At 34.7% G+C, this 12,413-nt stretch overlaps 3 protein-coding genes across 34 annotated transcripts in view; 1 reads left to right on the forward strand and 2 right to left on the reverse strand.

Annotated features, from left to right (window-relative positions):
- Positions 1-7,217, reverse strand: part of zdhhc11 (zDHHC palmitoyltransferase 11) — a 28,316-nt gene extending 21,099 nt beyond the window's left edge. For 2 of the 4 annotated variants that reach the window (XR_015510164.1, XR_015510165.1), the window contains exons 1-2: positions 6,936-7,206; positions 3,253-3,477 (exon numbers count right to left, since the gene is read on the reverse strand). Coding sequence is in view for 2 of the 4 variants with exons in the window: in XM_087284961.1 (XP_087141087.1) it covers positions 3,253-3,477; positions 6,592-6,627 (261 nt within the window). In the remaining 2 variants the exon portion in view is untranslated. Of the gene's footprint in view, positions 1-3,252; positions 3,478-6,591; positions 6,672-6,935 lie in introns of those variants that run through there. The other 2 variants (NM_001442968.1, XM_087284961.1) reach the window with 2 other exon arrangements.
- The window catches only part of smpd5 (sphingomyelin phosphodiesterase 5), a 706,732-nt gene that overhangs the window by 108,072 nt on the left and 586,247 nt on the right, over positions 1-12,413 (forward strand). The gene's annotated exons all lie outside the window — the stretch shown is intronic.
- Positions 9,200-12,413, reverse strand: part of brd9 (bromodomain containing 9) — a 164,123-nt gene continuing 160,909 nt past the window's right edge. For 6 of the 29 annotated variants that reach the window (XM_087285369.1, XM_087285361.1, XM_087285355.1 and 3 more), the window contains 2 exons: positions 9,453-9,598; positions 9,200-9,298 (listed from right to left, as the gene is read on the reverse strand). In XM_087285369.1, the coding sequence (XP_087141495.1) occupies positions 9,498-9,598 (101 nt within the window). In that variant the 3' untranslated portion in view covers positions 9,200-9,298; positions 9,453-9,497. 29 annotated transcript variants of the gene reach the window in all.

Consider the following 12,413-nt stretch of genomic DNA (forward strand, 5'->3'; position numbering starts at 1 on the left):
ATGCGCAGAAGGACTGTCTGATGGAGCCAGAGGAGGAGCCGCGAAAATGAGCGGAGTCGAGCTTCCAACCAAACGCCTTATGTAAAATCAACCACGCCCCCCGAACTTCTCAGCATGCGTTTGCTTTCGTATCAACACAAATGGATGTAATGACGTTAACAAATATGAGGGTTTTTTATATTCAATCGCGCCAGCTCCGGACCGCAGCGCATAACCTACTCGCGGCGTCGCGGGCTGATTCCGGCTCGCATGCGGCAGCGCCGGCTCGCTCGGCCGCCGCATCTGGCTCGATTGACTCGGGCTGGAATCGGGCAGTGAGTCCAGGCATCCGGAGTAGGTCCAGCAGAGGTAGTCAGTCTGAGCTCTGAGGGGTAAGTCTCCGGCAGGCGAGAATCTAGCCGGAACTGGCCCGAGTGTATTTTGCTATCTGGGTGGTTAGGCGTGTATCAGCAAACTAATAAAGCCCGAAAAAAGCCCTGAACTTAGCGAATAAACAGTGTTCCACCAGGATCATGTATGTCAGAAACTGTAGTTTACTGCTGAACTCATTTTGTCATGGTAAAATAACACAGAAATTGAATAATAACACTTCAGTCTCCTGCCGAAGCTCAGACGCGCTGCTTTGAGAAACTGTCAATCACAGCTGTCAATCACGATGACACGCCCAGCATTAAATTACTGCTAAAAACAAACTGTTTACAAAAATGAAGATCTGCACCTATTTCAGCACAATAACCAGTGCCTTAATCGACCAGAACTATCTTTCAGGACATTTTATTGCAAGTGTAATAATTTATTTTATTTGGGCTCAAGTCTCCTTCATTAACACGGAGGAGGCGGGCTTTATGACTTGTACTGCAGCCAGCCCCCAGGGGGCGATCTAACGGCCGAGACCTTCACTGAAACGCAGGCTTGCGGCACACTTGGTTTTTACGCAGCGGATGCCCTTCCAGCCGCAACCATCCACACACACACTCATACACTACGGACAATTTAGCCTACCCAATTCGCCTGTACCGCATGTGTTTGGACTGTGGGGGAAAACGGAGCACCCGGAGGAAACCCACGCGAAGACAGGGAGAACATGCAAACTCCACACAGAAACGCCAACTGAGCCGAGGTTCGAACCAGCGACCCAGCGACCTTCTTGCTGTGAGGCGACAGCACTACCTACTGCACCACTGCCTCGCCTTAATTTGAATTCAGGACATTTAAATAGTTCAAATAGAGCCCAATGCATTCCTTTAATAATGTTAATGAGGTTTAACATTGATTTATTTGATATTAAACGCTCTCTGTTTGGCTGTGCAGTGCACTATTCTGAGCTCGTGAATGTCTGTGGTGTTTAAATGCTTCAGTCGTGATGCATCTGGTGTGAACAGACAAATTGCTGGAGTCTTGTCATGTCGTGTGTTGTTAGGACACTGAGGAGTGTGTGACTGACTGTATCCTCCAATTAGCTGCAGGAACACACACTGCTGACATCAGCCTGTAATTGAGCTCAAGCGGATGACAGTCTGAAGAGCACTTCTGTCCTCAGAGACGCATCTCTCAGCACGGCCTACAAATACTGCTTCTGTTTGTTTGTTAGACTGATTTGAATCAGCTCCTGAGTGATTCATTTCATATGAGTCATAATGGACTGGACAAACTGGTTGTACGTTGTAGAATAAACGCAGTACAAATAGGGGTTTAAATATAACATTCAATATAAAATCTAAGCTTAAAAGGCAATTTGCTTTTGTCCAGATAAAGTGTGTGGGAAAATTACATTTTTTGGACATTAAATTAAATTAAATTCATTAAAATCAGCTCTTAATTACATTTGTACAGTGTTAACACTCTTTTCTGACAATAATATTTTGATTATTAATCAAAATAGCTTAATTTTCAACAGATGCTGCTGAGATTAAGTTGCAATTGGTACATTATTAGTCACAATTGATTGTTGTTTGACTTATTGATCATATTATTTTATCACAATAAAGAATTTAAAATGTTTACATGTAAAAATAGGTGGTACACTGTTACAAATGTATAATTATTTATATAATTGTAATTTAACAAATCTTTATCTACTTGAATCTTGCATAACTTGAAAAACATAAATTATGGTAATAAGACAGTAATAAAAATACACAGAAAATGATGCACTATTAATATATATATATATATATATATATATATATATATATATATATATATATACTGTATATATATATATATATATATATATATATATATATATATATATATATATATATATATATATATATATATATATATATCTCAATAGAATATATGGAAATGGAATGAAAATGCTGTAAGTGTAGATTTTACTATAATATTTCAGAAATTATTAAATATTAACTCAACATAAACAGTCAGTTGATTTTAGACTGTCCCGCTTATTCTTAATATATATTTATATTAATATATTCTTAATATATAGTTAGATCCTACTTAACTGTACCCCTAATTACCCCTGTAATTTAATTTAATTTAATTATTCATTCATTTTCTTTTTGGCTTAGTCCCTTTATTAATCTGGGGTCGCCACAGCGGAATGAACCGTATAATTTAATTTAATTTAATTTAATTTAATTTAATTTGATTTAATTTAATTTAATTTAATTTAATTTAATTTAATTTAATTTAATTTAACTGTACCCCTAATTACCTCTGTAATTTAATTTAATTTATTCATTCATTTTCTTTTCGGCTTTATTAATCTGGGGTCGCCACAGCAGAATGAACCGTTTAATTTAATTTAATTTAATTTAATTTATGTTTTTTCCACAATTTCAGTTTAATGGAAAGAATATTTCGTTAACACATTTTTAAACAAAATAGTTTTAATAACTCGTTTCCATATTCTTTTATCTTTGCCATGATGACAGCTTATAATATTTGACTAGATTTTCTTCAAAATGTTAGTATTCAGCGTAAAGTGAAATTTAAAGGCTTAACACGGTTAATTAGGGTAAAGTTAGAGTAATTAGGCAAGTCATTGTATAACAGTGGTTTGTTCTGGAGAAAATCCAAAACTAATATTGCTGAAGGGGCTAATAATATTGACCTTAAAATGGGTTTAAGACAATTAAAAACTGCATTTAATATAGCCGAAATAAAACAATTTAGACTTTCTCTAGAAGAAAAAATAATATAGATATTGTGAAAAATTCCTGAATTCGTTTAACGTCATTTGGGAAGTATTTTTCTGTTTGTTTGTGGATTGTATGTAAAGGATACGGCGTAAGCTGCATAGCTCCAAGGCGCTGGCAGGAGAGGAACGTAAATGCCAAAGGCCACAATGGCCATGAAGCTGAAGATCAACAAGGCGATGAACTGGAAACTGTGCAGTGGTGAAGACCAGCCGTTGATCCTGGAGTGAATCGGAGGAGCGACCAGTTCACTTCTGCTGCCCGTGGCATTGTGGGGCGCCGTCCGTCTGCGGTGACGACCAAAGCAGTTCAACTGAGACAGAACACAAAACAACATCATTCATACGAAAGGCATTGTGTTATAAATGACAGCTACAATATGTATTGAAGAACTTTCATTATTGGGATAATAGTTGTTATAAATGTTATATTCCATCCATTTAGCATCTAAACTTGTAACAGTAGTCTATGCAGTATCTAGTGGTGTAAAGTAACTAATTACAAATACTCAGATTACTGTTACTGAGTAGTTTTTCTCAGGCATTGTAATTTACTAAGTAGTTTTACAAATGTGCACTTTTACTTTCCCTTGAGGACATGTTTAGTGCAGTATCAGTACTTTTACTCCACTACTTTCCTTCAACCTGCAGTCAGTACTTTATTTTTTCTTGTCTGTGGAGATTTGAAATCAGTCTTGTGATTCCTGTCCAATCAAATCACACATAGAAGATAAATTGCATCATAATGAACTACTTCAAGACATGGGCGATTTATAACTGCAGCAAACAGTTTGGAAGCATTAAAAGTGTCTAAAATCTTTACATGCATTGACCCAGAGACTGTTTAGATGCATGTCACTGATCATAGATATATACACTAGATGTCGCCTGGCCTGTTGTTGTCCATTGGACGGAATGCATCAATAGCGCCGCCATCTTGCTACAGGGTAGCGCTCCTTTGAAATGAATGCGGGACCAAGGTACAGTGGAGGACTGTGGCCATGCAAAGCCAGAGATATACACATATACACATATATCTATGATCGGGAGTTTTCCTGGATGTTAGTATGTAATTTTTTTTTCTAATTACGAAAATGATAATTTTACATCACTTTTCTACATTGATCTTTTCTACATTGAATCTAATCCGTGTCCTGAAACACACGTCCTTTTCTGCTTTCACTGCTCATACTGACGGAGGGAGCGATTCGTTTGTGAATGAATCCCCCGAACGACTCTTTCACTAACATTAGGCGACAATAATACAAGTTTCTGGCAGCGCAGCATCTCGCTGTCATATTTCTTTTGCATTGTTTGCTGATTTTATTCAACAAAACTAGCATAAGCCGAGTGTTTAGTGCGAGTTGGAGCTGCTTTGCCGTATGCAGGGTTCTTACACTTTTTCCAACTTCAAATTCCAGCACTTTTCAAGCACTTTCAAGGTACATTTGTATGCTTTTCCAGCACCTAATAACCACGGTTAAATACGTTTATTTATATTGTATGTACTTGTTCACATTTAAATCTATTGTGCTATTTTAAAAAACGAAAAATTGTTGAGCACTTTAGAGCATGGATTTATTGGGATAGTTCACCCAAAAATGATTAAAAAATAAATTTAAAAAAAGTTTAGTTATTGGATGAAGTATACTTTTAAGTTTGGTCTCTTTCTACAAAAGTTGATATACCTCAAAAAATGAGCTTACAGTCAGATTTTGTTAGGGTGTAGTACCAACCTTCCATGACCAGTCGTTCATGATATTCATGATTCATGTGCATTGCTATTTTTTCTTTACAGTCATTGGATTGTCGTTTCAGGTTTAAAAATATGTTTATAAAAATCTGTTTTAAAAAATTAAGTTGTCTTAAATTTCAGACGTTCAATAATCAAGTTAAGAAATACAAATTCAAAACATTTCTAATAGGACATAATCAGTATTATTAACTTACAATTGTTAATAATTCAATTTAACACAATTCAAACTCAGATTGTTTCGGCTTATAATTAGCTCCACAAATGTGCGCATTCTGTAAACATTTTGCAATGAAAACTGGTCGCACGACAACAATTTATGCACACGCACAAATGCTCCCAAATATATTTGGGATCACATATTATATATGTAAGTCACATAGACAAAATTAAAACATATATATTGAGGTCACATAGACAAAATTGTGCACGTATGCAACCAAAACAGTTAAAATTTCAAGCCCTGCAAATTCAAGCAGGTTCAAGCACTTTGTCCAAAATCCAAGCACTTTTCTAACCTTGAAAACACTATATTAAAAATCAAGCATTTTCCAGGATTTCCAGCACCCGTAAGAACCCTGCGTGTGGTGAATGCAGTAAGTGACTGTTATCATCAATAACGTTACCTGATTAGCACAAAAGTTCAAAACATACAAAAACAGAAAAAAATTTAATATTACCTATGAAATGTTCTGCCTTTGTGCTTTGTTTTCTTTGTTTGCTTGTTACTACACCCGTAGACAGCGCTAAAGTCCCGCATCTTCACGTAATAACACTGTCTTGACTAGTGCGGTTGAATGACATTTATCCTGGGAGCACTGTACCAATGTGGCGGCGCTATTGACGCATGCTCAGGCTCCCTATGCGATATCTAGTGTATATATCTATGGTCACTGATGAGAAGATGACAGATGTAAACACCCAGCAGGCACAAGACGTCAATGACCAACATTCAACCTAAAAATCAACCAAAAATCAACGTCTGATGATGTTACCGCTTGACGTTGTGTGGATGTTACCACTATGATGTCTATCAGACGTTGAATTTTGGTTGCCATACCTGACGAATAAATGTCAGTATTAGAAGTCAATTTGACGTTGGTTTAAGATGTCGGCTTAACGTTGGATTTTGGTCACTTTCTAACACAATCTAAAATCAACCTAATATCAAAGTCATTGGACATCAAAATAACGCTGTCCTTAGACACTGGCAAGACATTGAATTTTGGTGACCTGGCATCACAACCTAAATCTAACCTAATACTAACATCTTATGACGTGTGCCTGCTGGGTATTTCAATAAATGCCCTTTAAATAGCAAAAATTAATACATGCTGCCTTGGCAGCAAACTTAGCAAAGTAAAGTATATTTTAGATTAAGTACAAAAGTAAAAACTAATAAGATATTAAAGTACTGGATAATAATACAAATAAAACTGAATAAAATGAAAATACATAAGCTAATTTCAAATAAAAATGCATGCTTGTACAAAAAAGCTAAAATAATATAATAACATTTCCCAAAAAGCAGTTATTGCAACGTATTTGAGCCTTATATAATCTTCAGATTTTTCTTTTCCATTTTAGACTTTTAGCTTCAAACATTTTCCAAGTAATTCAGACAAACCAGAATGCAAATCTCCAACACATGAGTGGCTGAACTTGTCTTACTCACAGACTGAACTCCTGCTGTGCTTTTCCTGCTAAACATGAACAGAATGATTGTTGCCTAGCAAATGTAATCATAAATGAAGAACTCTTCAGATTCAGAGAACTGGAACATCGATTAATGAGCAACTTCCACTAAACCACTTCATCCAGGAAACTCTTCTGCTATCAATAACAACGCTGACTAGCATTTATAGTATTATATTAGCATAATTAAATTAGCGTTTCACACTCTTTCGAACTTTCCTACAGCATTAATACGACGAATATGAATATCTAAAACAACTAGTAATGGGATTTTTGACTAATTAAATACATTAAAGCGTGTAAATAATAATAAAAATCACTTACATTCGTCATTGAACGGTTTCCAGCAGTGCTTTGTGGACCGACATCTGCTGTGTATCATCTGGATCTCCTAGAGACAGTTCGCTGATCCATTGATTTCTGAGTGACAGTCCTATTAAAAGGCGCTATTCAGTCAGAAACGTGCTCATTTCGTATATTCAGTCCCATATATGATGTGAAATCGTTATATTGTTTGATATTCGTCAAGATATTTGCTAAAATATCTTCTTATGCGTGCGCGCTGTACGCATTTGACTTCAGCCGGAGAAAATATGAACGGTGTAAACACAACTGTTGAATAATAATTAGGTCACGCTCTGCTGCCGTCCAATAGCGCGCGGCAGCTCATGAATATTAAGTAAGTCACGCTGACGTTGGTTAATAAAGTTAAAGCAGCTCATGAATATGCAGTTTCAGAATTTTGCGACTCGAAGCGTTTATGAAGAATACACAAAAATGTAATTAAATGTATTTTTTTTAGAATTGATTTGACGGTTAAAACACAAACAGAATCAATTAGTATAAAAGTGGCATTAATATCTCTGTAAAGTCTAACTTTGACTGTAATTTGATAGGGAAATGTTCAAACAATGTGAAAATGAGCTACTAGAGAACATGGAAGTTCTCTGTGGAGGATTGTAACTGTTACCTGGTTACCACTAGAACATGCAAAGCTAAATGCAAATGAGATCTCTATGAATGAAGTACAAAGACACGAGTTTTAGCTGCAGACAACTATGCAGAACAACTTTAATTATTCCCACTGGTTGCCTTAATTTCCATCCCCCATACAGAAGTTGCTATTGTATTTGATGCCACACCATCTGGAGTTATTGGGTTATTCAAAGGCATCCCCTACACTCACAAAATTGAAACTGCCTGTTTAAATTGAGCTGAAACAACACAATTCTTGTGATTTATTTGGCCAGTTTATTTGTTTTATGTTTGGTACACTAAATCTGTAAACCGTTGAGTTAACTTAAGCATTTTGTGTTGGGACAACATGAGGGAATTGTATTGGTCCAAATGCCTGGTTGGGGGATTTGCATGCTCTGTGCTCGTAGGATTGAATCAAGAGAGGGAAAGGTTGACAATAAAAGTAATCTTAGGTGTTTAAAGTTAATAGAAAGACTTGTTAGAGATTAATCCTCACATTAGTTTGAAGATTTAGAGGAGTTTGATGTAAGGCTTTGAGTTTTGAGATTACCATCTTGTAGAAGCACACATGATTTGGGTGTTGGCAGCTTAATTAGCCAAAACGCAGTTTGTTGCTTAGCTCAGTGAGCAATATCTGTCCTGAAATGAGTTCTGAGATCATTTCTTAATCAACCGAATATGTAACTCAGCAAATATGCTTAAAAATGGCTCTTTTAGTTCATTTAGGATAACTTCAAATATAACTAATAGATAGGGGCGCCGCTGAGGGAAGTTAGGAAGATTCCAAGGGCCCACGAAATTTTGTCCGCCTCCAGAGATATTATTAGGGGCCCAAAAGACCACAGACAGCCCCCGCTCTTCACTTTTGTCCGTGACAACAAACCGCTTCAACCTCTTCAAACAAATCAATACGCTCTTTATTTCTTAATGAAACTGTATCAGTTCCAAATGGTACTGGAGAAAAAATTCCAGAATTCCAAAAATATTGTCTGGAGAAAAAAAAAACATGGCTCATCCCAAATAGCTACTTAACTACAATAAGATAAAATAAGTTTGATTTAGAATTATTCATCATACATATCCAGTAAATAACAAATAAGATATTGACATTAATTGTTCCATGTGTCATCAACACCCAGAGTCCCTACTCAGTTAAAATAGGTGGGTTAAAAATACCCTAACATATAACCCAACTATTATAGGTTATATTTTAAACCAAAGCACTAGGCTATATAATTTAACCCAATGCATTGGGTTGTTTTGATTAAATGTTATTCTTTAACGAACCGAACCGGCAACCTTCCGCATGGGAGTCGGTTGCTCTACCAAGGAGGCTAAAGACCCTGGCCTCCAGCAACAGTCACTAGAGCACCTTTAGAGGTCAGAGGAGTGAGGTTTACCTGCACAGCACTAACTAGCTGGCCTCTATTACATAAGTCTAAAAGAAAATGAATGAATGAATAAAAACAGGAGAGCAAATTATTTCTGTTTTCAGTTCTATACACTTAATAATTCCTACTTTTTGAATGGACCTTGATAAACCAAATTTTAAAGCAGCTGAGGGTGTAAAAAGACAATCAAGCCTGTAATAATGCAACTGTAACAGCATATAAAAAGGAAATTAGTCACAGAGCTTTATTTAAAAACAAACACACGATGAACCTGTACATGCCTACAGTCCTCTACAACAATGTTTCTCAACCACGTTCCTGGAGGACCACCAGCTCTGCACATTTCCATGTCTCCTTAACCAAACACACCTGATTCAGATCATCAGCTCATTAGCAGAGACTGAAAGGACTGTAATGGGTGTAACACAAAGGAGACATCCAAAACATGCAGTGTTGGTGGTCCTCCAGGAACATGGTTGAGAAACACTCTAGAACACACAGATCTGCAGTGTTTGGGTCAGCTGTTGGCGGTGGATCCGGGCTCTGGAGACTGAAGAAACTCGTACGGATCCTGAACCATTTCTGCCTGATCTCCAACACCCAGATGAGGTGAACTTCCTGATCATCAGAAACAAAATACAAATCAATCAATTAATTATTTAATATTCTGAAGCAACATACCACTAATAAAATCCAAAAATTGTGTCAGGATGTAAATTTGTGCTACTTTTGTTTTACACCAAAGTATCACCAAACTCCCCCTTATAGAATTAAATTCATTCATTCATTCTCCTTTGGCTTAGTCCCTTTATTAATCAGTAGTCGCCACAGCGGAATGAACCGCCAACTTATCCAGCATATGTTTTACACAGTGGATGCCCTTCCAACTATTAATAAATAACCTAATAAAGGTTAAAAATAATTCAACAAAGCACCAAATATTTGGCCAAACTTGTTATTAATAAATAACCCAATAAAGGTTAAAAATAACCCAACAAAGCACCAAATATTTGACCCAACTGGTTGAGTTATTAATAAATAACCCAATAAAGGTTAAAAAATAACCCAACAAAGCACTAAATATTTAACCCAACTGGTTGAGTTATTAATAAATAACCCAATAAAGGTTAAAAATAACCCAACAAAGCCCCAAATATTTAACCCAACTGGTTGAGTTATTAATAAATAACCCAATAAAGGTTAAAAATAACCCAACAAAGCACCAAATATTTAACACAACTGGTTGATTTATTAATAAATAACCCAATAAAGGTTAAAAATAACCCAACAAAGCACCACATATTTAACCCAACTGGTTGAGTTATTAATAAATAACCCAATAAAGGTTAAAAATAACCCAACAAAGCCCCAAATATTTAACACAACTGGTTGAGTTATTAATAAATAACCCAATAAAGGTTAAAAATAACCCAACAAAGCCCCAAATATTTAACCCAACTGGTTGAGTTATTAATAAATAACCCAATAAAGGTTAAAAATAACCCAACAAAGCACCAAATATTTAACCCAACTGGTTGAGTTATTAATAAATAACCCAATAAAGGTTAAAAATAACCCAACAAAGCACCACATATTTAACCCAACTGGTTGAGTTATTAATAAATAACCCAATAAAGGTTAAAAATAACCCAACAAAGCACCAAATATTTAACCCAACTGGTTGAGTTATTAATAAATAACCCAATAAAGGTTAAAAATAATTCAACAAAGCACCAAATATTTGGCCAAACTTGTTATTAATAAATAACCCAATAAAGGTTAAAAATAACCCAACAAAGCAACAAATATTTAACCCAACTGGTTGAGTTATTAATAAATAACCCAATAAAGTTTAAAAATAACCCAACAAAGCAACAAATATTTAACCCAACTGGTTGAGTTATTAATAAATAACCCAATAAAGGTTAAAAATAACCCAACAAAGCCCCAAATATTTAACACAACTGGTTGATTTATTAATAAATAACCCAATAAAGGTTAAAAATAACCCAACAAAGCAACACATATTTAACCCAACTGGTTGAGTGATTAATAAATAACCCAATAAAGGTTAAAAATAACCCAACAAAGCAACAAATATTTAACCCAACTGGTTGAGTTATTAATAAATAACCCAATAAAGGTTAAACATAACCCAACAAAGCACCAAATATTTAACCCAACTGGTTGAGTTATTAATAAATAACCCAATAAAGGTTAAAAATAACCCAACAAAGCCCCAAATATTTAACCCAACTGGTTGAGTTATTAATAAATAACCCAATAAAGGTTAAAAATAACCCAACAAAGCACCAAATATTTAACACAACTGGTTGAGTTATTAATAAATAACCCAATAAAGGTTAAAAATAACCCAACAAAGCCCCAAATATTTAACCCAACTGGTTGAGTTATTAATAAATAACCCAATAAAGGTTAAAAATAACCCAACAAAGCACCAAATATTTAACCCAACTGGTTGAGTTATTAATAAATAACCCAATAAAGGTTAAAAATAACCCAACAAAGCACCACATATTTAACCCAACTGGTTGAGTTATTAATAAATAACCCAATAAAGGTTAAAAATAACCCAACAAAGCACCAAATATTTAACCCAACTGGTTGAGTTATTAATAAATAACCCAATAAAGGTTAAAAATAACCCAACAAAGCACCACATATTTAACCCAACTGGTTGAGTTATTAATAAATAACCCAATAAAGGTTAAAAATAACCCAACAAAGCACCAAATATTTAACCCAACTGGTTGAGTTATTAATAAATAACCCAATAAAGGTTAAAAATAACCCAACAAAGCACCAAATATTTAATACAACTGGTTGAGTTATTAATAAATAACCCAATAAAGGTTAAAAATAACCCAACAAAGCACCAAATATTTAATACAACTGGTTGAGTTATTAATAAATAACCCAATAAAAGTTAAGTTGGCATCATGGATGTGCAGCCGACAAATCTGCAGCAACTGTGTTATGCTATCATGTCAATATAAAGCAAAATCTCTGCGGAATATTTCCAGTGTCTTGTTGAATCTGTTGAATCTCTGCCATGAAGGTTCTGAAGGCAAAAGGGGGTCTAACCTGGTACTAGTAAGGTGTACCTATTAAAGTGACTGGTGAGTGTAGTTTATAGTTATAGTTTATTGGTTGTATATAATTTTAATAAAAATAAAAGATATAGTTACAAAATATTAGTTAAAGATTAAAAATATTATTTTATAAGAGTTAAAATATAGGAGTAATAAATAAAAGTACAAAATACTTGAAGGTGATATTTGAATAAATTATTATATTATTATATAATTATATCATATTATAATATTATTATATAAATTAATTATTTACCCTAAAAATAAACCAAATTTTAGGGTAACACTTGACAATAAGGTTGTTTTAGTTAATGCATTTA

This window comes from Danio rerio, chromosome 16, assembly GCF_052040795.2.
Source record: "Danio rerio strain M-AB ecotype USA chromosome 16, GRCz13ab, whole genome shotgun sequence".
In the NCBI taxonomy this organism is placed as follows: domain Eukaryota; kingdom Metazoa; phylum Chordata; class Actinopteri; order Cypriniformes; family Danionidae; genus Danio; species Danio rerio.